The 27,759-nt window shown below is 43.9% G+C and overlaps 1 protein-coding gene across 1 annotated transcript; it reads right to left on the bottom strand.

Moving 5' to 3' along the window:
* Positions 1 to 339: 339 nt before the first annotated feature.
* Positions 340 to 26,644, bottom strand: STK17A (serine/threonine kinase 17a). Its single transcript, XM_077303947.1, has 7 exons — positions 26,332 to 26,644; positions 13,602 to 13,814; positions 7,953 to 8,097; positions 5,644 to 5,770; positions 5,294 to 5,342; positions 5,022 to 5,198; positions 340 to 3,432 (listed from the first exon to the last, which is right to left on the bottom strand). The coding sequence occupies exons 1-7, from the start codon at positions 26,499 to 26,501 to the stop codon at positions 3,105 to 3,107; spliced, it is 1,209 nt and encodes a 402-aa protein (XP_077160062.1). The 5' UTR covers positions 26,502 to 26,644; the 3' UTR covers positions 340 to 3,104.
* Between the last annotated feature and the right edge of the window lie 1,115 nt (positions 26,645 to 27,759).

Genomic DNA, 27,759 nt, shown 5'->3' with positions numbered 1-27,759 from the left:
GCGTGTAGGCTATACAATGGCTGGTAGAGCTGAAGTAATTTAATTTGCACACTTCTACAAATTCAGGGAGGCCATAAATCTGCAAGTTCAGGAAGGGAATAAATTAACTTCTGTCACAGAATTTCAAACATGGATCCAACTTCCATCGTCTCACTAAGTGAATCCTTTCAGGTAAGGGAACAGGAACGAGTTTGGGACAAAACAGGGAATTTCTCTGGTAGCTAAATACTAGACGATGTATACACAAGCACCTTTGCTTTAGTTCTGTACATAAGAGATACAAGCTTGTTGAAACTCTGGGGAGACGTCCTGGTTTACCCCTAGAACATACACAATACTCTTTACAGACTTTTTATTATTACTGCTCACAGCTCTGTTAACACAAGTTAGCACACTGGGTAATTTTTACATCATGGGAGAAGCTAAAAATGCCCCTTGTTTCATGGAAAATAGATCTATATGACTTAGTCTGGATCAATTAAATATTAAACAGATGGTTATGAAATAAGTGGCCATGGAAGAGGGCAATTTCTGTACCAAACAACCAACCAGGCACTGGCTGCACTGAAGGACCCACAGAACAATCGTGAAGAATTTTTCCATCCTAAGCTCACTCAACTGAATAAATGCAGACAAGTTACTCTGCATAGGGATGCACTCCAGATATAAAAATTTCTAAAGCCACGGGGTAAAACCAATTGGGGAGGGGGGGACTGAAATATACAATAGAACAAAGTTTGAGTCCAATGGCACCTTTAAGACCAACAAAGCTTAATTCTGGGCAGGCACACCAAAACTCATGCTAAGAATTAAGCTTTGACTGAAAGTTGCCACTGGACTCCAATTTTGTTCTATTGCTTCAAACTACGACAGCCTGAATGCAAAACTTCATTTCCTGGCTAACTGAAGCTTTCTCCCGCTGATTTAGCAACAGAAAATACACAATTTGAATTCCTTAAATATGCCAAATGGTATAGTTTTATATACTATTTTTTTTCTACAAGAAAAACACCGAGTACATGAGAAAGAATTGAAAGTGCTGCATCCTACGCTTACATGGTTATCCATCTTAATTTTTGTCATCTAAGTGGCAAGGAAAAAATAGCTGAAAGTATAAAACAAATTCTGTAACAACAAAACAAACCATTACTTGGGCGGAAACACTCAAATTATCACAATAAGTAGGACTACCAGCATATTGGGATATTAAATTAAACTTCATAACATTGAAAGCACTGACCTTTAATAATGTCATCATAAATCATGTTATAGCATATTGTTGCCAGAATTATTTATATTTAAACACAGTATTCTTCAAAGTGTTGTATGTCTACAAGTATACACAGGAAATTTTTGAATGCTGCTGTCTTAAGTCGAAAACCCATACTCTATATTCGGGGGGGGGGGGACTTTCCCTCTTTCCTGAAGCAAAGTTCCCCCAAATGTCCCTATTTTTTTCGACTGTAAAAATTAAAAATGTCCTCAAACTTTTTCAGGCCATACATTTGGAATGAGTGGGATGCTTTTTAAGATGAGTGGGATGCTTTTTAAGACACATTATTCACATTCAAAAAAAAAATTATTGGAGGTTTTTCTTATTGGAGGTCCCCCCTAATTTCCTAATTTTTCCATCAGAAAACCTGCAAAAAAAAAATCCTAAATAGGAATCCGTCCCAACCACATTTGCCTAGGCTTTCACATCTCTAGACTGCACAGTAAACTTTTTAGAAGTTCAGCACAGCTTCTACTGAAACCAAAGACAAATTGCTAGTATTGATAAAAGGAATGTTGCAGCCTGCACACTGAAAGTCAGTAAATAACCATTTGTCCTCCATAAAACATACAAACTTTGTGCCCTTTACAGCTTGATTGTATATGGATGTGTGTGTGTGTGTGTGGGGGGGGGGGCTTTGATGCTATCTTACTTTAGTGGCAACGTAGCATTTGCTTGATTTTTCCTATAAGAGTATAAAGAGGTAACCTTGCAAGAGAACCAATCAGCACTGGAAAAAGGTACATAACAAAACCAAAAAAAAAAACAACAACTTTACAACACCAGAAATAGCAGCAACAAGACACATATGAAGAAGCCAGTCTAAGTCAAGAGCACTTGGAAAAAGAGACAAATAATTGCCAGTTAGGAAAGCTGTACGCAGTGGAAGGAAGCAGATTTCACATGCTAGAAACTGAACCGCAAGTGTGTGGGGATTGCTGTGGTCTCCGGAAGAAAGCAAGCCGGCTATGAAGAAGTGAGAAGAAAGCCACCGCCGCCACCACCACTCCACTGTGGCCACCATGGTCTTCTCCTGGATGGCAGAGGTGATTTTGCTCTCTCTTCCCTGGGGCAAGCTTGCTCTCCTCATGGCAGCTATCCACATGTTGGGCTGAGTAGAAGCTGCAGAGAAGAGGTCAGGAGGTGGGGGTGCCACATCGGAGTACAGTGCTCAGAAGAGCCGCAGCTCACTTTCAAATCATGGAGTGAATGTCACTGGCCTGGCACAAATAGTCCAAAACAGGCCCCCTCCCAATGACTTATAGACACAGTTGGCTTAGTGCTTGTTGAGTGTCCTGTTTAAGGCACCATGAAGAAATTCATGATCCAATAAGGAAAAAGTGTCTAGGGTAAAACAGTACAGCTTTCCACTCAAGCATTATTTTGTCTACATTGTGCTGCATGGCTTGAACAACCAAACTGCCGCAAGTGACAGCAGAATCAGACCCCACATTTCAGAGCTGCACATCCTGGGAAAGAAGAAGCTACAACAGGTTTTGCCCAAATATTGGCCTCTCTTGGTATTCTGGCGCACACAGTAAGCCTGCAACCGTGGAGACCCAACAAATTAAACAGCAGCTATACAAAAGCTTTAAACATACCAACAAAAGCCAGAACGATCAGAACCACTGCATTATGCTCTCACATCCATAATAGGGTACCTCTCCTATACTTACTTCCATTAAAATGAAAAGAGGTTGGCACAGTTTTCTGGTTGGCTTTTAATATTTTCCTCCCCTACCTGGGAGGATATACGCACATGGCTATACATAAAATTTGGGAGGCCGTCTCTCCCAAATTAGTTTCAGAGTCTCAAAGAGCAAGTCGCAACTCAGTAAATAAATTCTCCAGGCAATTCTTGCAACAAAGGTTCCTCAAACTTAAATCGCTTGGAAATGGTTTTTTGTTCAACAATGTTGTCTTTCTCTGATTGCCTACATTGTCCCAGTGTATATGAAGCTACTACAATCAGCTCCTCTGTCACTCCGGATTCGTCTGGTTTTTCTCCGTCTGCAGAAAATTCAGAAGTGGAGTCTTCCTCATTTACAGTAAGAGTATCTGCTGCTTCGTCTATATTCTTGCTCCAGCACAGAGTCTCAGGAACATCAGTTTGTGCTAGCCATGAATGTAACAAGCATTCTTCGGCAGTTGCCCGTTCCCTGGACAAAACAGGAATACAGGCTCAGGGAATACAAGAATAAAAATGCATTTCAAAATAAGTTTCCCGCTGCATAGAACCTTCCACACTTATCACATGGAGAACAATGTCTCAGATGTCTCAGATGTGTGTGCGTGACAAAGCAAGGCATATAAAAGCACATCAGCATTGGCTGACTTTGCCATTACCATGTTGAAGCCTTTCCTCCAAACAGCTCCACCCGCACTGCAAAGTCTGTGCATGCAGGGAACATTGGTCCCATGACACCATCCTTGAGGCTTGAAATACCCTGGAATCAGCAAGCCAGCACTGACACTCCACTGCAAGTCACCAAGTATGTTTTTGCAGCAGTGAGAAGGGACTCCACACGGTTAGGAGCTGTACATGAACTATACCCAGGTAGCATTTTACCTCTTGTAGATATTTCAGGCAACTGGGCTCTTGGATCTAATGGGTCCCTGCACGCTTCTCCTCACCCTATTTAAATATTTCAGTTAATATAAACCTAAGCCAAGATTAATTCCTGGATTTCACAGAAGCAATGAGCTATTTGTTTCCTCTACCACAATTCACTTTTAAAGGGCAGGGGCTGATAATAAATATAGGCATACTGAAGATTCTATAGAGTTTTCAGAAAATCCAGATGAGGCCATAGCTCAGTGGGAGAGCATCTGTTTTGCATGCAGAAGCTGTCAGCTGCTCTAGTTCACATACAAGCTGATTCATGGGAGTTCAGGCCTGAGAGAGCTGCTCACAGTCAGAAGGCAATACTGACCCTGACAGACCTAGTTCCAACTCAGTAGAAGACTCAAAGACACCATTCTCAGAGCATCACTAAGGCTTTTCTTCAAAGAGGACTACTCATATCAAGTCACAAACAAGTCTTATGAGACCATTTCTGGCTTATTCTTAAGAACTACATCGGATTCTTGCTAAGGCCAAGTAATGACACAAAGATGACTGGCCAGCTCACATGCCCGGCTGAAGGACAATTTTCCTCTTGTGCTGGAGGCCAATGCCATGGCTGGAACAACAGTAGCCAGTGGGGCTTTGTAAAGGGCATAGTCTAGTATTAACAGTGAAAAGGAACCTAGGATCTCAAGCAGATCACTGAAGTGGCCAAAACTCTCCTACAGATGGGCCTAATATTTTGGGTGCAACAGTTTGTCTTCCGTTCAAATGGCCAGTAAAACACAACTGGATGACTCTTTTCTTCCCTAGCTCTGTTTAAAATGCTGGCTTTACTCCAGTAGCAGCAGCTAGAGAAAAAAAAACTTTAACCAGGGATCAAAACATGCTTGTTTACAAGGAAACAATTGGACATTTTTAGGCTGAGAATCTCATGGATCCATAGACAGGGAATAGTACAGTGTCATTTCATGTTCCAAATGTGCTGCACTGATTCATTCAACAGCGTAAAAAACAATCCTTGGTCCTTAAAGGACAAATCACCTTAGGACTCTCAATCAGTGAAAAGCCTTACTCTCAGGAAGAGGCAAGGACATGCGCCGTGGGCAGTCAGCGCAATGCTTCACTGAGGAGGGAGGTAAGATTAGGAACTTCAGCTCAAGACAACAAAGCAGAACTTACTCAGGCCTTTTAACCAGAAGAGCTTTGATGAAATCCACAGCAGATTCTGATATCAGGTCAAAATCTTCAGAAAAGTTTACATTCATCTGAGATATATTTAAGAATGTTTCCTGTTTGTTATTTCCCAAGAAAGGAGAGACTCCTGTTAGCATGACGTAGGCTAGTACACCAATGCTCCTAAATTTAAAACAGAAAACAAAGCCATAAAATGTGAGGGGGAGGGCACAATCCATTTTGGAAATAACCGTGCAGTAAAAAAGAACTTCACTTACCACATGTCTGTCGCGGTGCTGATCGGGTCATAGCTCAGGACTTCTGGAGCTGGTGCAGAAAGGATTTAGTCATTATCTTCTCACCAACCAGTGTAAACATAACAAGGTACACAGAAATATCCTGTTGATTCTAAAACTTGCGCTAATGAGAGTACCAGCCATTTGTGATCAACATTCATCAGAATCAATTTTTCTCTTGCATTGAGCTTCTCTAAATTATTACCACAGAGCAGTAACTAAAGCTCTGGAGGCAACCTATGTTAGATTTGTTCAAATATTTCTAATGTTTCTTGTGCTCCAAGTACTTTGTGGCCCAAGCATCACAGTAATAACTTATGTCGAGAACTTACCTACATATTCAGGTGTCCCCATAATTTCTCTTAATTCTTCACTGTTGTTCATTACTCTGGAGAGACCAAAGTCAACTATCCTAACATCTCCCAAGGGTGAGTTGCTGGTTAGCAGAATGTTCTGGGGCTAAAAATAAAGACATGGAAATACCATCATTATGACAATAGTCTGCCTAGGAAAACGGCACACATGCTCCCGTTACTTGGAGTCCTTTCAGAGAAGACTAGGAATCTTTTGAGCACCAAAACATGAAAGGACACAAAGTCTCTAAAGGAGTGCTCAGGACATGTCTGTCCAGCATTTACTCAGATCAATATGGAGTTCTAAATCTACGCCTACGTTAACTATCATTAAAAAACAGAAATGAAATTTTGTATTCTGGATGGGTGTATGGTAAAAGATGTACTAATGTCACTGTTCCCTAAATTATATGTTAAATATATATTACATATATATACTACATTATATGTTAAATATATACTATGTATTGAGCCTGCCATGAAAACGCTAGAGGGCATCACCCCAAGGGTCAGACATGACCCAGTGCTTGCACAGGGGACACCCTTTACCTATATATTACATACTAATATATATGCCTATGAGCATTATACAACTATTAGCATTCAACAATTACAGTCAAATGTATTGGTTGGAGTATTAGATTGGCTGCACTGAAGCCCAAAGTCAGATCCGGGTAAAAATAAAGACGGATATACGAAATAGGCTTAATAGGTATAGGGAAGTGCTGTTCGACGACAGGATAGGCAAGTGACTCCATGAGGTCAATGTACCCATAGTTGTCATCTGTTTTGTAATTTCATTCTGAAACTTATGAAGCACCCTCTGGCTACAAATAAATCATCATAGCTAAAACCATCAGGGCTAAAAAATTCATTTCAACCGCTCTTTCCCAGCTCAGTTTGTCATGAAAAATCTCCCTGCTTCTTTTAAGTGAAGTGGTATACCCATAGTGTATTCCTAGCCAAAGCACATGAGGCAATTTATAATCACTGGCTCAACAGAAAGCAATGAAAATCATTGTGCAATCACCTACAACCAGCTACTACATTTCCCCTACCTCTTGCCATACCAGGTGCAACAAACCAATAGAACTCAGTGGAAGGTTTGGGCTAGGCATCCAGGAAGCCGATACAGGAAGAAAGTTTCAACATGGCAAAGATCAACGTACTCTTCCTGGGAAGGGCCCCCCCCCCCAATTCTTTGGGAGTTGGAAGCACACAAAGAAGGGCCTCTGCAAATTATCTACATCAGTAGGCAGGCACTGGGGCCTCAAATCATTGAGAGCTAGCTCTCTGAACTGGGCTTGGGCAGCCAATGAAGACTGGCTTCTTGAGAGCTAGTGCCAGTCAATGAAGCTTCTTCGTTTAGCTTGCAAGCAAAAGGCAACCCAAGGGAACAGTCTTATGTAATTCCCAACAACCCCAGGACTTCATTAGATGCCTTTTCAGCACTTTCTTTTAGCCTACGTGCTCCTTCATCCTGAAACACAAATCTTACTGGTATCCTGCACTGTTTCTTTCCCTTAGCTTCTACTGATCCACACCACTTCCACATCCTAGGTGAGCCAGCTTGGTGTAGGGGTTAGGAGTGTGGACTTCTAATCTGGCAAGCTGGGTTTGATTCCCTGCTCCCCCACATGCAGCCAGCTGGGTGACCTTGGGCTCGCCACAGCCCTGATAAAGCTGTTCTGACCGAGCAGGAAAATCAAGGCTCTCTCCGCTGCCTTACATATCAGACAGGTGGTCTATCAGGTCAGTGCTGTCTACTCTAGCAGCATCCAGCCAAGGTCCCAGGTAGAGGTCTGCCATATCCCTTTCTACCTGATTCCTTTAGCTGGAGCTGCTGAGGACACATGCTGGATAGATGCTGCCTTTGGTGGCAGTGGAAAGTGTCATCAAGTTGCAGCTGACTTATCATGGCTTTGTAGGGTTTTTAAGGCAAGAGAAGAACAGAGATGGTTTGCCACTCTCTGCCTCTGCATAGCACTCTGCATAGACTTCCTTGGTGGTCTCCAATCCACATATTAACCAAGCCAGCCTTGCTTAGCTTCTGAGATCTGACAAGATTGGGGTAGCTTGGGCCATCCAGGTGAGGGAGATGTTCCCACTGAGGAATGTGAACACGTGCTTCTCAAAGCGGACAAAACTACCCACTGTGCAGCTAAGCACAGAAAAATTGAGTTTGAAAAGATTCAAGTGCATTTTTCAGGTTGAGTATTTTACAAATAGAACCCAAATACAAGTCTAGTTCTAGATACTGAACGAGTTCTATGAAGTCACAAACTTACCTTCAAGTCAAGATGAACTACGTTATTATGATGTAAAAATGAAACCCCTTCCAAGATCTGCTTCATGAGACGCTTGACGTCTCTCTCCTTGAAGGCATCTTCTCTTTCAGCTACACACTGGTCAAAGATTTCCCCTCCAGCAGCACTGAGGAAGAGGATTTTTTTTAGTTTTAACTATTCGTGTTAAGAATGATGCCAAAGTTATGTTGTAGGAGGTCAGTAGTAATTCAGTGTCAGGCAAAAGAGGCTGAAAAACCACAACACAGAGACTGAAGTTTGCATATCATTGGTCTGCTCAGCAAAATCTGAAGCCTTACTCCAGCATAAAGAGTCTTCATCTAATAGCAAGCCACTTCACATTTTACTGAGCAAAGTGGTAGGACATTGGGGGTTATCTATGTGGTGCGGTGGTAGGATACAGGCCAGTGATTCTTCTTTTAAGGAAACATTTACAAAGAGTATCAGAACACTGTTTTCCAGCTCCATAAGCTTAGTCTCATGCTGTCTAATCAAAGTGTTTTTATATATTGTAGTCTGCTTTGAGCCTCAGAAAGAGGCACTCAAGTTTAATGTATTAGATACCCTTGACGTTAATGTATCAAAAAGTCACAAGTGATAAAGATGCATGCATCTCACCTTCAAAATGAGAATTCTCATCTGGACACGAACACTGCATCTTAAAAACCACTTCAAAGCAGCCTAAGTGTAAAACTGCAGCTAAGACTATTTAACAAGGAATAACATGGACTAATGCTCTTTCTTGATGCCAAATGTAAAGATTGAGACAATTTAAGAAGTTGCATGGACTTCAGCAGTGCTCTTGGACAGGGTCACAAGGTTTGGACTAGTTTCATCTAAAAAGGACATGGCAAACCTGGCTATCTTCACTAAACTAAGACATCTTTTCACCGCAAATCTTCAGAAGTGCTCTTATTTGTTACAGCCCATTTGTTAGAGCCCATCCAGCAGTGCATGCACCACTCATGTTCTACATCAGGGGTAGTCAAACTGTGGCCCTCCAGATGTCCATGGACTACAATTCCCATGAGCCCCTGCCAGTGTTCACAGGCAGGGGCTCATGGGAATTGTAGTCCATGGACATCTGGAGGGCCACAGTTTGACTACCCCTGTTCTACATTCTAAGCTCACGTAACCCCAGAGGTGAAACAGCACAGAAAGCAATTTTTCAAATAGTGACTACACCATAATACTGCGGGAAGATTATGTCACATTTTGCCCAATATGGGGGAGGGACAACACAATGAACTTCATAAGCAATTTATGTGAACAGTCATGTCACTTCATGCTTGTTGCACAATCGTGCCATCAAGTACTTCATGTTCAAGTTTTTAAAAAGCGACACATGCCCAGAACCGTAGATCTGAGGCCATAGAATATTTAACTCTTGTTATTTCTTGGATGATTGCTCAATGGAACCATATCTGACTTGCTTTGAACATGAAGTATGTATCAGAGTTCATCACTTTCTTATTTGCCAGGTTTTCTTTTCTCCTTTTTAAAATAAGCATAATAGAAGAGTTGGCTTTTCTTTATCTTAAGGAGTCCCAAAGTGGCTTACAATCAACTTTCCCTTCCTCTCCCGATAACAGGCACCTTGTGAAGTAGGCAGGGCTGAGCGAGTTTCATGTAAAGGAAGAATGGAGAATCAAACCAGTTCTCCAGATTAGAGTTCACCCACGACCCAAACGGGATGAGATAAAAGCTCCCATTTTACCTCATCCAAAACCAAATCTTTCCCTAAGGGCTAATGAAAAATAGCATTTCTTTCTCATAGAAGTCTGAGTTTCAGACCCGGACAAGTATCTCTATGTGTTCATCTGACTACAGTTAAGTAGTATTTTTGTAAACCTACTCAGTTATTGAAGGACACATTCTGCTACCAACTACTCTGTATTTCAGTATCTCTTCAACAGTGTTCTTACAAATATCTAAGGTAAAGGTAAAGGTATCCCCTGTGCAAGCACCGAGTCATGTCTGACCCTTGGGGTGACGCCCTCTAGCGTTTTCATGGCAGACTCAATACGGGGTGGTTTGCCAGTGCCTTCCCCAGTCATTACCGTTTACCCCCCAGCAAGCTGGGTACTCATTTTACCGACCTCGGAAGGATGGAAGGCTGAGTCAACCTTGAGCCGGCTGCTGGGATTGAACTCCCAACCTCATGGGCAAAGCTTTCAGGCGGCTGCCTTACCACTCTGCGCCACAAGAGGCTCATTAACATTACAAATATCTAAGCTTAGAAATAACATTATGCAGATCTTTAATAAATGCCTGAAGTATTTTGACACAAAATATAAGGCAACTAGGAGCACAGTTTGGTGTAGTGGTTAGGACTTCTAAACTGGCGAGCCGACTTTGATTCCCCACTCCTCCTCCACATGCAGCCAGCTGGGTGACCTTGGGCTCGCCACAGCCCTGATAAAGCTGTTCTGACCGAGCAGTAATATCAGGGCTCTCTCAGCCTCACCCCCTTCACAGGGTGTTGTGGGGAGAAGAAAAGGAAGGAGAATGTAAGCCGTTTTGACCGTTTACGCACTGGGAACTTCACTGCCCCAGCTCCTGTGCAAGAACACAAATCAGGGGTGGATGAGGCGCACCAGGCCAAATGCTTCCCCATGTGGGTGCAGGAAGAGGTGGGGCAACCTGCCACAACTCAATCTCCAGCCTGCAGCCCAGCATGAAACCTCCAGGGCATAAATGGTCTTTGTGACTCCTTCAGGTAGAGAACAGCAGCATATAAGAACCAACTCTTTTTCTTCTTCAGTAATATCAGGGCTCTCTCAGCCTCACCCACCTCACATGGTGTCTATTGTGGGGAGAGGAAAGGGAAGGTAGAGAAAAGCCGCATATAAGAACCAACTCTTTTCTTCAGTAATATCAGGGCTCTCTCAGCCTCACTTCCCTCACAGGGTGTCTGTTGTGGGGAGAGGAAAGGGAAGGCGATTGGAAGCTGCTTTGATACTCCTTCAGGTAGAGAAAAGTGGCATATAAGAACCAACTCTTCTTCTTCTTCTACAAGTACCACAAATGGGAGTGTCAAAATAATGATCCCTCCCTATCCCTTTTGCCTAAAGCTCCTTGCCTGTCAGTCTACAAAATCATAGCGTTTAGAATAATTATTTATATGCCCTAATTCAATTTTTGCCTTTCACTGACAGATGGGTTATGACATGACAGAGAAAGGATCAGTTTGCCTTCTTCTGCAGAAGCAATCAGAAAGAGGAACAATGCTGGGGGGAAATTCTGGTACAAATAACGCCAAGCCTTACTCCAGGTGTGGTCTGACCAGTGCCGTATACTCATTCCATCTCTGCAGGCCTGTTTAGGCTACAAGTGCTGCTCTGTGACGCCTGATAGGGCTTGGGCCCAACATACCTTCCAGACTGCCTACCACCATTTGAACCTAACCCACCACATCATTTCCGAGGGTGCCCCAACCTTCTTGGTCTTAGCACTGAAGTTATGGAATATCCTCCCCAGGGAGACTGTTCTGTCTCCCTTAATTGTTGTCTTCCATGAGCTTGGGGAGACTTTACAGCAGGGGTAGTCAAACTGCGGCCCTCCAGATGTCCATGGACCACAATTCCCATGAACCCCTGCCAGCGAATGCTGGCAGGGGCTTCTGGGAATTGTGGTCCATGGACATCTGGAGGGCTGCAGTTTGACTACCCCTGCTTTACAGTTTTGCTTGGCATTCTCTCATTGATCTCCTTCTCGTGGAGGTTTTAAAGGACATATCCCATTTTTCTGCTCAAAGACATGTCCCATTTTTGGGGGGACCTTATGCTTTGCAGAAAGGCAGCATAAAATGTTTTAAAATAAAGGCGCCAGCAATACTGAAATCCAATCCTTTCCTTACGCAACTGCTGAGCCCTGACAGTGGCAGCAAGGACGAATTGCCAGGCTTGGAAACAAGAACTAATGCCATGTAGGAGCACATGCACCTTTGACATTCAGGTTGCATCAAAACACATACGTGAGGTAGGAATGGTGAGTTATGATGAATCAAAACAGCCTGCCTCCTTCTTTGGAAAGAACATGTATATTCATATTAATGCATTTTGTATATGATGGTTACAATAATAATAAAAAACCTTTAACCGGAAGCATTATTCTCTTGCTTCGTTAATCGCTACAGCAGCAAATTAAGAACTTGCTCACATTCACCAATTATATAGCAATGAGTCAAAATGTTCCAGGAATATTAGCAACTATCATAAGACAAGTCTATAATTATACTCTTGGAAATCACACACACATGATGATACGCCAAAGTGTTGGTCACCGCTATTAAGATGCTCCAAGCTTCATGCACTCAGTTTCAAGAACAGAAAACAAAGGGGAGGGGGACCTGCCAGTTTTTTTTCAGGAATCGCATTTTCACATTCTTTAAGCTTTCTCTTCCCTTAAAGCCTTTCAGTTTCCCCCCTTCCCTGCTGTTGTTTCTCCTTCCCACCCACTGGCCAGTCTACCTTTATCTGCCTCCTCCCACAGCATTTCCCTCCTGGCAGCCCTTAAACAAGGAAACTATGGCCCAGGTTTGTGGTGGCTGCCACAGGGCACAATTGTGCAGTGGGGAACCTGCAAAAGTTACAGGGGGGGCACATCACCTGCTCTTGCATCTACATTCCCACATTGTTTCTTCTTTCCCTCCATTTGGAACTGCAATATTCTCACCTTCCCCTGTTTCCCACTCACCAGCCATCCCACCTTTTATCCGCCTTTCATGTTCAGCTATATTTAATCTTCACTTGCATGTCACAAAAATGTCCTTCACTTATACACCTCACAGTTTTCTCAGCCATGGGGAACTAAAGAAGGTTATAGCATTCTCCTCTCATCCCTTTTATTCTCTCAACAACCCTGTGATGTAGGTTTGGCTGAGAATGGTCCATAGTCACTCTGTAAGCACCAAGACAAAGTGGGGATTTACACTTGGGTCTCCCACATCCTACTCTGAAACTCTAACTATTACACCACACTAGGTTTTGGAGCTGTGAGCTCTACTACCTCGAAGGTGCTAATTTTCAGTCAAAAATAGCTCAAAGGAAGCATGCCTAGAAAACTGCTTCATGCCATTTACAGTTACCAAAATTGTGGCATCTGAGTTAACGTGTGAAGCCCAATCCTATACTTCTTTACGCAGAAGTCTGCCTCATTTTGTCCAATGGTATTTACTGCCAATGTAAGTGCGCACAGTACTGAATCGATGGGAGTGACTAAACATATGAGTCACAAGTCCCAAGTTGACATATTTCCTCAGCCAAGAATTTATAGGCTGGCTTCTATCCTTTCAGTTTCTGCAATATAGAGGAGAAAAAATACCAGCCTAGATTTATCAAATTGATAAAGCAATTGTGGAGACGGTATACATGAAACACTTCAAATTCTTGGAAAAAAACTGTAAATGCTAAGTTTTAAAATCAGGAATACTTGGTATAATCTTTAGACTTACAACAAAATGTGTATATTCTGTACTTAGCTTTATCTCAAGAGCCCCAGAAACATGGACTCAACGAAGACCAAGAAGTTGACAGTTTTGATGGAAGGGGATACTTTTTTCACCAAAACATAACATGCCACTGAGTAACCCTTCTTACATTTGATAACACTGTAATAATTGATACTTACTATTCCAAAACTAGGATCATTTCTGTTGGGGTCTCATAGACTTCATGGAGGCTAATAACCCAATGGTTGCGTTGTGCCAATTCCAGAACTGCTATCTCATGGATTATCTCCATCCGGCAATCTTGACCCTTTCGTCTTTTCCTCATGAATTTTGCTGCAAACTCTTTTTCTGTCTCTTTCTTTACACACTTCTTCACCACTGCAAATTTTCCCCTAGAATGAGAGAAAGCACGTTTGTGGAAATAAGAGGTGTACAATTTTAAGCTACACTCTTCATGGAACTAACCCAAAGTCCAGGGGAAAAACTGCTTTTATACACTGACAGTTTCTTCCGCCATGCCCTCCACATGGTTGACGTGCAACAAATATGTACAAGTACAGAAACAAAACATATTTGGGGTGTGCGCTAGCCTCAAACTCAATTCTAAACACCAACTGTCAAACAAATCCAGGTTTGTGGCACCAGAAGTCAGTGTCATGAATAAGCCAAATGTCAACTCCAAGATAATGAAAAAGCATGTTATTAAGAGAAACAAATATCATCAATTACCAGCATTGTTGGGGAGCTGTGCACATTGTTGTGTCCCTAGTGTGTGTGTGTCTACAGTGGGATAAATCTGTCCAATGAAGACTATTGTTTTTACCCACCTACAGTACTCTGTAACAATTCATTCCAGTGTCTTAAATCAGCTGCAAAAATTCAGGTGACACTGGTTGGGACACACACACACACACAAAAGAGCATCATAATGGCAAAACAAAAATTATTGTTGACAGGTTGTTTGATACCCCAGGGTCCATGTGTGTATACAACTATGTGGTAAATCACCGTACTTTGAGGTCACTGTTCACTAATGGTGCAGGTGACAATGTCCTAAAAGGGGGGGAAATGTAAAGATGCTTCAGTATGCATTCTTCAAAAAAGACTAACTGGGGAGGAATTTTAATTAAGCCATTGTAACTAACAAGCAAATGCATTGGTGCATATTGTTGTTGTTAGGTGCGAAGTAGTGTCCAACCCATCGCGACCCCCTGGACAATGATCCTCCAGGCCTTCCTGTCCTCTACCATTCCCCAGAGTCCATTTAAGTTTGCACCTACTGCTTCAAGTGACTCCATCCAGCCACCTCATTCTCTGTCGTCCCCTTCTTCTTTTGCCCTCGATCGCTCCCAGCATTAGGCTCTTCTCCAGGGAGTCCTTCCTTCTCATGAGGTGGCCAAAGTATTTGAGTTTCATCTTCAGGATCTGGCCTTCTAAGGAGCAGTCAGGGCTGATCTCCTCTAGGACTGACCGGTTTGTTCGCCTTGTAGTCCAAGGGACTTGCAAGAGTCCCTTGGTGTATATACAAGAATGTATTTTGTAAAATGGTTCTCTTTTTCAAAACTGGAAGTCCTGCTTTTTATATTCTAGGGCTCGGAAAGTTAGAGACAAAAATAATGCTACCAAATTGCCTCGCAATACTCTCCCGTCTTGCTGTTCTTTTAAGGGCACTAGACTATTCATATCTCAACTTCAGCTGAACCAGGGTTAAAATAGATTTTGACTTCACTGAACAGACTACAAATAAAGAAGCCAACTTTGAATCTGACTCTCTTGATCTATTCCACAGAGATCTCCACAGGAATGGCTCCACCACCAAAAGCTCCTCAGAGCAGAGGGCAGCCGATCTAATAGACCCATGCAAGTAATAGTGACAATCTGGTGGTGCACAGGTTCATACCAACAGAAACCATCCTTCAAGAACATGAATGGTCATGAGGGGCTTTAAAAGGCACAAATCAGCACCTGGAATTGAACCCACAAACCAAACTGCTTTAAAGTGGGTATGATATTATTATGATTATTTTATTTAATTATATCCTGCAACTTCCACAAGGGGCTCGTGGTGGTTAATAATATAACAAAACTCACATAAAACCCCGTAAATCCATAAAATTATACAACAGCTCTTTGGCAGCATAAAAGCTAAATGTTTCTGCAACCAGAACGGGGTCCCGGGTATACAATCCCGCTTTCTGTTTCTTCTTCAGTGGTTGCAATTATGGTCTATAATAATAAAGCAACGATATTGTGTAAAGTAACACTTTCATCTGTAACCATTTAAGCACACCCTGTCACTTTTAAATATAAACAAATATATAAATTATAAACAAAAATATGGTTGATGCCAGGCAAACCTCTTTTGGGCCATGGATTTCCAACAGTAAAGAGCCATACAGGGAGCATTAGGAGGTGGGCGGTCCCACAGATATGTGGGGTCCAGACCACAGATGGTCTTAAAAGTTAATTCCAAAACCTGGAACTCAGTTTGGGCTGCAACTGGCAGCCAATGTAGCTGCCCCAACACCGGCTGGACATGGGCCTTCCAAGGTGTTCCTGTGAGGAGTCTAGCAGCTGCATTCTGCATCAGCTGCAATTTCCAGGTCAAGGACAAGGGTAGGACCATGTAGAGCGAGTTACAGAAACCCAACCTGGAGCTGACCATTGTTAGATCACTGTAGCTAGGTGGTCCGGGGACAGGTAGGGCTTTAGTAGCCTTACCTGGTGAAGATGGAAAAATGCTGTACAGGCTACCTTGGTGACCTAGGCCTCCACTTACAGGAAGGCATCCAAAAATTACCCCCAGATTCCTAGCTGAGGGTGAGATGTTGAGCCTTCCATGAGGAGATAGAGCTGGGTGTCATCAGCACACTGGTGACATCCCAGCCCATAGTTCTGGACCAGCTGAGCCAGAGACTTCATATAGATGTTGAATAACATGGGGGAGAGAACCACTTCCTGAGGTATTCCACAATGGAGTTGACAAGGGCGCAACAACGCTTTCCCCACTGCAATCCTCCGTGTCTAGTTCCAGTTCCATATCCTTATGGAATACCACTGAATCAAGGCTATTTAGCATCTATTCTGGCTTACTAACCATGACCAAGCCCCTCCAAATAGTGACTGAAACCATTCTATTTTAAAACCTGCCCCAATCTGAAAGAGTTTCTGCAATACAAACAGATCTTCTGTGTAGGAGAAAGATTAAAAACAGAAGTGACACATTTCTTCTGTCCATCTGCAGAGATAGTGTACCAGGCCAACACACACCATCTCTGTCCCATCTCTAGGCCTGAAGCCAGAAAGAAACAAGTCAAACCAGACACGTCGCAAAAATGTGATTCCAAGATTTCATATGGACAAAATGAGATTTAGCAGCAATCACAAGCAAGTCATTTTCCCACCTAACATAGGAAAAAGGAAGAAGAATAAGCTGTAGAGTTTACAGCTTGCAGACCACGAACACTTTTTGGGAGTCTCATGTGGCATTAAATTACCATATCCAGCAACAGCTGGGCTCTATGAACCCAGATCTGAATCAACCAATTGCACAGGAAAACTTGCCCAAGGTCTCAGCTTTTATTGGAACAGTTACCTGTGCAATTATTTATTCTGGCTTTGCCAGGTAGAGAGCCACAGGATGGTGACTGAATCCCTGTGCCAACAATTTTGACAATATGCTGGCATAAGATCACCATAGTACCAGGACCAGAGCTGGGTAGCAAATAAGGAAATTAGTAGGTATCTTTCACTCCTCCAAAACCTCAGTCCCAAAGCCAAACATTTAAACAGCAAAAGACGTGGTGTACGTTGTCCTATTTTCAGTGAACACATTGAACAGCCTGAATGAGCTTCCTGCAGACTCCTGGGCTATCTATGCTGCCTAACAAAGCATAGGACGCTAACAGCACAGCACACCATATATACCACTGCCAAGACACCCATATTTCAAGCAATTCCAATTCTGTGCATGGCACAGGACTATATGACTAGGGGTTCATATTGTTCCACTTAGAACCCACACATACACACCAGGTGGAGAGGAGTTTTGGAACATAGAACTAATAACACGGAGAATGTACTGCTAATACCGGTTTCTCAAAACCCATACTCCACCACAAATACCCAGCAAGAACCACTACTCCATTCTTCCAATTGCAGGTACAAGGACCAAAATATACCATACAGGTAAGGAAGCAAGGTTTTAATGCCTCAAAGGGATTCATGCAGCAAGTGAACCCTATGCCCTTTCTTTCCCCACTGCACCAGCCAGCCATACATCGTCACTTTGTGTTGGTTAAGAACCCTTCTGCTGTCAACACATCTAGCAGCATTCACGTCACAAAGGGTACAAGCGGCATAGTGGTTCATACGCACATGAAGCTGCTTTCTACTGAGTCAGACAGCTCAGCTATCAAGGTCAGGATAGTCTACTGAACTTGCAATGGACTTTCACATCACCTGCTACATGATGCCTCTGTAAGTGGAGATGCCAGGGACTGAACCTGAGACTTTATGCATGCAAAGGAGATGCTCCATTACTGAGCCACATCCCTCCTTAGGACAAGGTGCTGTGTTTACCTCTTATATTCTGTTGCATGTGAAGTGGGACATGGTAACATCTTTGCCTTGTGTTATCATGCACAGCTATCACACAAACATTGTAGGTATGTTCACCTGTGATTAGCTAATAGTTGCCATGGATTCCAGTGATCACAACTCCTTGGAAGTCCATCTCTCTCTCTACCTCAGCCTTTCTCAACCTTTTTACCATTGAGAAACCCCTGAAACGTTCTTCAAGCTTTGAGAAACCCCAGAAGTGGCGCAATCATGCAGAATATGTTTAGGTAGCATAACTGCATAGAAGCCTACTTGGGGCCCCTCCCTTTCCAGGCCCACCATTTTGGGAGGGGGTTAACATGACCATAAATAGTCCTATCACCCAAGAAAGGTTTAACAACTTTAAATACATATATACAAAATTAATTAACTCTCACCCACTTAGGAAACCCTTCCAGGACTCCCAAGAAGCCCTTAGGGTTTCCCCAAACCCTGGTTGAGAAAGCCTGCTCTATCTAAACACAGGATACCTACTACCCTCCTTCCAAATAGGATCATTAACCAGTTGCTCAAAGACTGTAGACATTAAGTGACAGACACTTGGATTCCTGACCCCTCCCTCCCAGGAAGCCCACCATCTGAAGCTCAATCCTTCAAAGACGGAAGTCCTATGGCTGGGTAAGAAGGGGCCATATGAGGAAGCGCGCCTGCCCACCCTGGATGGTGTACAGCTTCATACAGCTCACTCTGCCAGGAACCTGGGTGTGATCCTGGATGCTTCCCTCACAATGGAAGCCCAGGTCGCAAAGGTAGCACCTGGTGGAATGAGCTTCCAAAGGAGATCAGGGCCCTGATGGAGCTGAAACAGTTCCGCAGGGCCTGCAAAAGGGAGCTCTTCTACCAGGCATTTGGTTGAGACCAGGCACAAACAACATCTACAGGGCCCCTGCCCCCCTTCCACTCCCCACCCCCAGAAATCCATCAAGGCATTCTACTGCTGAACTTGTTGTGTTTTTGCTGTTTAATGTTGTTCTGTTACCCTGTTATCAGTTAGTATTATTAATGTTATAGTTATTATATGTATGGCTCTTTGTATAATTCTCAGTTCTATGTAAACCGCCCTGAGCCTTCGGGGAGGGCAGTATATAAATGTGAATGAATGAATGAATGAATGAATGAATGAATGAATGAATGAATGAATGAATGAATGAATGAATGAATGAATGAATCTCCAGCGGAAGACCAGCTTGCCCTAGTTATTGGGCGAAGGAGCAGCAGGGTACCAGATTCCCCCCTCCCCCGCTGCCAGTAACAATTCTGCTTAACTGTCAGATGCCCAACTATGTTAAGGGCAAGCCTTATGTACCAGTTATGAGGTTCAAGGGCTGTTGAATATATTTTTAGAAATATGTGCAAGGCACCTCAAAAGATAGTCTGACAAATGATAAGGTGTAACATTTAAAAACAAAAATGTAGGACTATTTAGTTATGCGGCGTTGTCACTCTTCCAGATTTACCCACCAATGCAGAGTGTTAGTGCCTTAATATTCAGCACTATGGAACTATTACCCTTGCCTGTATTGGTAAGCAAGGAAGGTTTAAACATTTCTAAAATAACCAATAAAACCCCATTTCCAGTATATTTTGAACTGTATTGCACATACTCAAGACCGGTGTTTTATTTATTAAATTTCTGCTCTTACTCTGTAGTTTTTCCTTCCTGAAAACCCTTCCCAAGACAGTGATCCTAATGCTCCACAGACATCCAGGCTTTCAAATCAACCATAATTAGTTCCAAGTAAATGCAGCTAAGGGCAGGGCGTGAGAATTTCCTTTTAAAATCTTCAAAACCGAGAAGTAGTAAAAGGCTGGTGCACCAGAGGAATACAAATTATTTCATCCAGAGAAAGGAAGGTGATTCTTGGTTGGCCATTCACCGGCTATGGCTATTTACTGCAAGGCTGACATTTAAATAATAAAAGTGGAAATAAGCAGGCTGAAATGGTTTCATTACCAAATTTTAATGTTTGCGGTACTGTATTGCCTAACAATCTGAATGGCTTCGCTTGATTTCAAAGTTATTAGACGGAACGCAAGGTTTTTTTTTTGAGACTCCCAACCTCAAAAAAGCATGGTTTACGCTGGCAGGTCTCCTGGTTTGAAGAAAAGAAACAAAGGATCCACTGATTGCAAGTCAAGCTCGATAAGCAAAAAGCTTTTACGTCATATGTTTACCCACTTCCTTGTTGCCATGGGATCCACTGGCGAACAACGAAGAATGTGACATCAAATAACAGTTTCGTAAAGTAACCTACAGCATGTCCTGTCGCTATTGTGAGTTCTGTACTTATTAATAGGAACTTCAGCAAGGAAATTCATCTTTGTGAAGGTGGGAAAGAAGGTTTTGAAAACAATGGGGCCACATTAGACTACGAATTAATTCTAAATGTCAGCATCTTCTATGGGAATATGCTCACCAGCACCCCATACGCTTTGAGAAAAAGAAACAAACATCGTGAAAAAGCTTTATTCATAGATCCCGCTGCTGGTTCTCTTCTCCCTCCTCCCAGAAAGTCTGCTCATGCAGCGAGAAGTCCCAATAAGCTGAACGAGACATGTCCTAAGTAGGATTGCAGTCTTAAAGCTCTTACCACCTCTCCGATGATACAAAGCTACAGGGCAGCTATGAATCTTTCATTGTACTTTGGATACAGTAAGCTGGACCAGACACTTCCGTCAGAGGAACAGAACTTTTCTGTGTCATCCCTGCCGCTGAAGCCCATTTATCTCCCTTCTGAGGGACAGAGGACCCTCAAGAATAATATGAGAGGCAAATCAGAAATGACACCTGTTAGCAGAAAATTTCAGGCTGGGTCCAAACCATTTTTTAGATGAAGAATTATGTTATAGGGGAAAACCTCATGAATTATTATAGTTATATGATCTAACATAATTCCAAATTCTTGTTCTGTAGTGCCAAAACATTAACATGCTAAACTTTAAGACCACATGGTAATGGATTAATTTTAAGTAATTCTGTTTTAGCTGTGTATCTGTTCTGTTCTGTACAATCTTGGCCAGATCTCCAAATTTCTCATTAAGGATGACTTTCTGGATGCACATCTGATTCCTTATTTTTAGCTATTATAAATTTTAGTGCTGGACTATCATTTGCTGAACTAATTTTTTCCTATCTATTACTGTGAATTTAAGTATGCTAAGGAAATTTTGACACTTTTCTTCTGTGCTTGTTCCAAAAAAAATTGAGGCATGCCTCTACTACTTATGCATGTATATAGCTACCTCTCTAGATTCACACTAATGACCTCTATGGGCACCGATAATTCTCTGGCAAGGCATTCTTAATATAAGATTTAGTTAAATCTGTAATCATATCTGAAGATCAGTGTAAGAAACCTGATGTTATACTGGTCGTGTTGATTTCCAGAGTACTGCCTATTTTCATAGCCCCTGACATTTTACAGCCCATAACATTTGTTTTGGGAGTCAGCCTTTCTCTGTTATCTAGACCAGGCTTTCATGATAACCTGTTTTTGTTTTTTTTTACAGGTGGGAGTTAATTCATTTTTAATATATCTTTTATATTTGTTAATTACCAACTCTTGACAGGGCCCAACTGAGAACTGCAACCACTGTCAGAGGCTTGGGTGTGATCCTGGACCCCACACTATCTATGGAGACCCAAGTCATAAGCACCACATGCCAAGCATTTTACTACCTGCGCCAGGCATGACAGTTAGCACCTTATCTATCAACACCCAACCATCCACTGTGATCCATGCAACAATCACCTCTAGACTGGATTACTGCAACTCGCTCTATGCAGGGCTATTTATTTATTTATTTGTATACCATCCTCAGGGTGCTTCACGATAAAACAGAACTTAGATTAACAATAATGAAAGAAGTGAAATAACAAGTAACACGGAATAGTAGAAAAATGTTGGGAACATTAAATTGCCTCATAACTGATAGTCCAGTGGGTTGGGCGGAATTATGGTCGGTGCCATAGGAGGGAGACTCGGGAGGAGAGGCCTTGGGAAGTGGTGGTACAGGTCGACCTCAACCAAATGCCTGATGTAGGATCTCCCTTTTGCAGGCCCTGTGCAACTGTTCAAGTTCCGTCAGGGACCTGACCTCCTCTGGGAGCTTGTTCCACTAAGTGGGGGCCAGGACAAAGAAGCTCTAGCGCTGGTTGAGGTCATTCCCTGGGGCCAGGGTTCATCAGGAAGTTGGAAGTGCTACAGCGTAAGGCTCTTTGGTGGGTGTAAGCAGAGATGTGATCCCTCAGGTACACTGGGCCCAGACCGCGTATAGCCTTAAAGGTGATAACCAGAACCTTAAGTCTGATCCAGAATCTTACCCGGAAACTTCAACTGGTCCAAAATGCAGTAGCCTGACTCCTCATGGGAATGGGAAAGAGAAAGCACATTTGACCAGTGCTCTCCCACCTGCATTGGCTCCGAGCTGAAGACCAAATCAGGTTCAAGCTACTGGTACTCACCTTTAAAGCCCTCAATGTTCTGGGACCTTTGAACCTACAGGAGCACCTTCTCCCCTATGCCCCTCAAAGGAGCCTTCACTTCTCACAAAATTTGCTGAAGATCTCTGGCCCCAGAGAGATAAAGATGGTCTCAACCAGAGCCAGGGTTTGGAGCCTTGGCACCGGCCTGGTGGAACCACCTCCTGAGTGAGATCAGGGCCCCATGACACTTAAAACAGTTCCACAGGGTCTGCAAGATGGAGTTGTTCTGCCATGCCTATGGTTGAGGCTCATAAGACACCAAAGGTACTGGGGTCTTCTTATACAAACACATTTACCTACATTGGTAGATATAAGATTATAATAATGTATTCCACTAACGTATTTTACAGGCACTTTACCATCTTCCCACCCCCTACTCCTAAGCAAATGCAAACCTTTCTTTATGCAAAGGAGTCTCAAAGCGGCTTACAATCCCTTTCCATTTCCTCTCCCCACAACAGACACCCTGTGAGGTAGGTGAGGCTGAGAGAGCCCTGGTATTACTCCTCAGTCAGAACAGCACTATCAATGCTGTGGTGAGGCCAAGATCACCCAGCTGGCTGCATGTAGGGGAGCAGGGAATCATGCCCGGTTCACCAGATTAGAAGTCCATGCTCCTAACCAATGCAGGATTTTATGTACGTATTTACTTTAACAATTACAACTACTGTTTTTAGGATTGTGACTATGTTTTATTATTTATGCTGTAAACCGCCCTGAGCCCACGAGGGAAGGGCAGTATGAATAAAGTGACATCAGGGTATCTCCAGCAAAGTCATTACATTGCTGGCGAGGGCCCTCGCCCTGGAGAAAGTCCTTTCCTGCTTGCTACCTACATAATTTCTAACAGCACCCTCAATGGCAAACACTCCTAGATCGGATACAGAGAGTTGGTGGCCTCAAAAACTTGCACAATGCTTTACGTCAACTGATACCATCATTATCTTGAAAGCATTTTATTGCATATTCCTGTTATCTAGAAACAGTGCACTGTATCTTTGCAAACTGCAAACAAGCTTATTGGTACAGTAGACCTATCAGAAGCATCAGACAGACAAGTTCTTCAACCTCTAACTTACCACTGTTTATTCAGAGCGTATGGAAAAGACACCTAGGAAGCTGTGAAACTCAAGTCTGCAGGACTGTTAATGATAGGATGTTTTGTAGGTCATTAATTCATGGGGTCGTCATAAGTCACAAGCGACTTCACAGCACTTACACACACACACACACACACACACCTGTCAATGTGCAGAATGTGTCATCTAACTGAGCACCCCATTTACTAGTCACCGCTGCACTATGCAGCTAACATCACAGGCGACATCATCCCGTTTAATTACACAGAAGTGGATTCTGAGGGTGCTTTCACACGCGACACTGACAGCATGATCCTAAGCAGTTATATACCCTTCTACGTATATTAAAGTCAATGAGCTTAGAAGGCTGGGAATTGTGTTTGGAATTGCACTGTGAGAAGTAAATGGAACGGTCCTGCAAACTTCACCACTCATAGAAACATTAAGGTAACTCAAGAAATATCAAACACCGCTTCACACGAGCATGAGCAGGTCTGAAACTGATCCAATTAAAGCCTCAAGTATGAATCCATCTAATAACTTTTCTTCTACAAAATATCATTTAATTTTAATGTACAATTGTTAAAATAACCCCCTTGAAGCTTTTAACTTATCAGACTGAAGGTTCAAGGACTGAATTATGAATTCACTGTGTTGCTTTTAAAGAATACTTTAGAATAAAACAGCCTACTTATGGCTGCATACCATGCATACCTTGTGATCCAGGACCTTCTGCCTCCAATTTACAATAATCCCTGTGTTATTCCACCTGCAAATGTATGTACATTCAATGCAGACCCCATTTCTTTTTGCACTACTTGGCACAGTCAAAAGGAAACAGGCTGAAGGGTCTGAGCGGCATCAGTTTGTCCATTCTGGCTTAAAACCCCAGGAAAAAAAGTTTTAACATAACTAAGTCTTGAGTCCACTAAAATATTTTGAGAACACTTCAAGATTGAAAATTTAATGCTGAAATGATGACCACTGAACACTCGACCTCAACCAACTGCAGTGTTAACTTGGCTGATACTAAAGCAAATGTAATGGGCTGAACTTTTTAATTTTGTGTTTCTTTGCAGTCTAAAAATATTTGTGAGGACCCCTCTGTTCATCAGAAGACCTAATAAGATTTATTGTACATCCTGGAAACAATTCTCTCGTTAAAGTTTCAGGCATGCAGATTCAACATTTGTGTACAAGGATGATCAATTTTTCTATCATTTGTGCTTAGACACTCTTACAATTCCGTTAACAACTCAAAATGGTCGGTATTTGAGAACAATATTCTTCTAAATTGAGCCAAAATCTCTTTAACAGAGAACAGAAAAGTTATGTGTCCACATCCCATCAGAAAAGTATCTCTCATCTATCATTTTTTACAGATCAATTTCAAAACTCCTCATGTTGCTTTCAGGTCAACCACTCACATGAAAAGCAAGTTACTACTGCCACTAGGGCAGCAAAAGGGAGCCGGACCACACCACGCCCAAATGACATCTCTCCCTGCCTCCGCCCATACAGTAAACAGGCAAACACCAGGCCTCAAGTGCTGTTAACTTTAACTGGAAAAACTTAATCACGATGGAGAGGAAGGCAAACCTACCTCCCCACCCCCACCCCATCACTCCGAGTTTGTGGTCTGGACCACCAGTAACAGGATCACCACAAAAGAAGAGAGGGAGAAGCACTGTATGTGCAGATGACGAGGAAGCTTCCTGGTACTGACAATATCCGAGTCTGCCTTTCTCACGCACAGACCGGGTGAAGAATTTCACTAGTGCTCTCTTTTTGGGGTGGAGAAGGGCCATGCAATTGATTTCCCCAGCAGCTGCTGCTTTGAAACTCTCCCAACAGTGACAGGGCCGGGGGCAGCAGAACCCATAGCAAAGGGGGTCCCCCAGCCTGCCTGGTTGAAAGAGGGATTAGGACTGGGGCTGAGATTTCAGCCAAAACAAAAGGGAAGCTTACCAAGCAGATTCCCCCTTCTTCACTTCACCACCCGCCCGACAATCTAATCAAAACACACCCAACTCCCGCCCCCCAACCACAACCCTAAAAGGTGAGGATCACTTTTAAAGCAACTTTCCAAGGCAATGACGTCTTCACAACCTGCTTATCCCAGCAAGAGTCAAAACAGCATCTGCCAGCCTCCTAAAAGCCAGACTAGGGCTCAGCGTACATCGGGCACAGCAATCTACGTGGATGATTTACCCAGGCAGGGCTGTTCTTTGGGAAGGGGCAAGGGCAGTGACCCCTTCGGGCTACAACGACGGGGGAGATTTATGAGCACCACCAGTCATTGTCCACCCTTAAGAAGAAGGGGGGAAAAAGAACCACCCCACCCTTTCTCCAAGGAGTCCAGGGCACTCCCCATATTTCTCTTCTATCTCATCTTTCCCAACCACACCCCAGTGAGGCAGGCTAAGCAGAGCCCAGGAAACGTGGGATTTGAACCCAGAACCCCTAAAACGTACCCTAGGCTCCGGGGTGGCCAAACGGGAGGTCCCCTGGGGGTCACTGTAGCCCATGGCCACCCGGAGAGCCCCCGTTTGCCCTACCCCACGAGTGGCCAAACCGTAGCTCCCCAGATGCCCATAGCCTACAAGGACCACGCTGGCAGGGGCTCATGGCCATTGTAGTCCATGGGCATCTGGAGATCCCAACTCAGGGGCTCGTGGTCCGTGTAGTCCGTGCCCCAATTCCCCCCCCCCCCCCCGGTCTCACCTGCCGAGCTCCCGGCCGGGGCTGAGGCTGTAGCGCTCCTGGAAGGGCTCGGTGAGGATGGCCGTGCGCACCTCGCTCAGGAGCCCCCCGCGCCGCGGCTGCTGAGGGGCCCGGCTGCTTGGCGGCCGTCCGGGCGGCGGGGGCGGGGGCGGCTTCTCGTCGGGGCTCATGGCGGGCGGGCGGGCAGCCGGGCAAGCTCCGTCCACTCGCGGCAGCGTCCGCCGCGCTTCTCTCGCTGGAGGGGGACCGAAGCCGCCTCCCACGGCGCCTGCGCAGCCGACAGCACGCGCTCCCTCGCCCGACTCCGACTGGCGGTTGGCGGCGGTTGGAGGGGAGCGGCCGGGACACGCCCCCGCCGCCTCACCTGCGCAAAGGCGAAGGCGTGGCTTTCGGCGGGAGGCCTCCCTCTCTGGCCGGGTGGGAGGCGCCGCCTGGCGGCTCTGAGAGGAATCGTAGCATCCTAGAGGGGGAAGGGGCCTCCGGGGTCATCTAGCCCACCCCTCTGCAGAATGCAGTCCGCTTCTCCGGCCACGCTTGAGAGGACGGGCCAGGGGGCCGAAGGGCATGGTCTCAGCTGGCTGCCGTCAGCCGCTGATTATCGATTTGCCCAGTGTTCTCTTTTGTTGCACCCCAAATGTTTCCCGTGCAAGGGGGTGGCAGGTGACAGTGGATGAGCAATAAGCTTGTGAGTGTCCTGCATAGTGCAGGGGGTTGGACTAGATGACCCAGGAGGTCCCTCCCAATTCTATGATTCTATTACTTTAATTCAAGTGAACACAAACAAATCCAGATAGTTGGGTTTTACCCGTTTGCCTCTGGGATGTGTTAACCAGAAGAAGCCTATTATATTGTACAGTTTTCCTGATGGCTCCAGTGTAAACCTTGCTGAGCCGCAAGGGAGGGCGGTATATCAATATAAGTAAATGAATAAATAAATTTCCATTATGCTGTGTGTTAATTTACTCTCATGCTCTACCTATAACTTTGAACTGATGGCTTCTGTTCCAGGACTTTGTATCCGAGGAAGTGTGCATGCACACAACAGCTCATCCCTTGAATAAAACTGCATTGGTCTTAACTGCATTGCCCCTAGACTCTAAATCTGCTTTCTGCCAGAAACGTTTCAGAAGCCCAGAAAGGCAGGCGGCTAGCTTACAGCATAATAAAAGCCCAGGGGCAGCTTAAGTTCTGCCCACGTTTATTGGCATATGAGCTTCCCTGAGTCAGAGTGCTTTGCTTCCCCTATTCTGTCATTTCCCCTGCAAGGAGTCCCCAGATCACTTCCTTGACACATGTCCTTAAAAAGTGAGCTCTGACTCACAAAAGCTCATATATGGACATAAATGTGGAGCAAAGTTTGAGTCCAGGGGCACCTTTGAGTTGGTCTTAAAGGCTTAAAACTTATACCCAATGTAAATCTCCAAATAA

The sequence above is a fragment of the Paroedura picta genome, chromosome 11 (genome assembly GCF_049243985.1).
Source record: "Paroedura picta isolate Pp20150507F chromosome 11, Ppicta_v3.0, whole genome shotgun sequence".
Classification (NCBI taxonomy): Eukaryota; Metazoa; Chordata; class Lepidosauria; order Squamata; family Gekkonidae; genus Paroedura; species Paroedura picta.
Note: the sequence above shows the minus strand (reverse complement) of the source record. Positions and strands in the feature narration are given on the sequence as shown.

Coding starts and splice junctions, on each gene's coding strand:
- STK17A (XM_077303947.1), bottom strand. CDS start 26,501: ATGAGCCCCGACGAGAAGCCGCCCCCGCCCCCGCCGCCCGGACGGCCG. Junction 13,815..26,331: donor CCCGGCCGGGAGCTCGGCAG/GTGAGACCGGGG, acceptor CTCTCATTCTAG/GGGAAAATTTGCAGTGGTGA. Junction 8,098..13,601: donor ATGATCCTAGTTTTGGAATA/GTAAGTATCAAT, acceptor CCTCTTCCTCAG/TGCTGCTGGAGGGGAAATCT.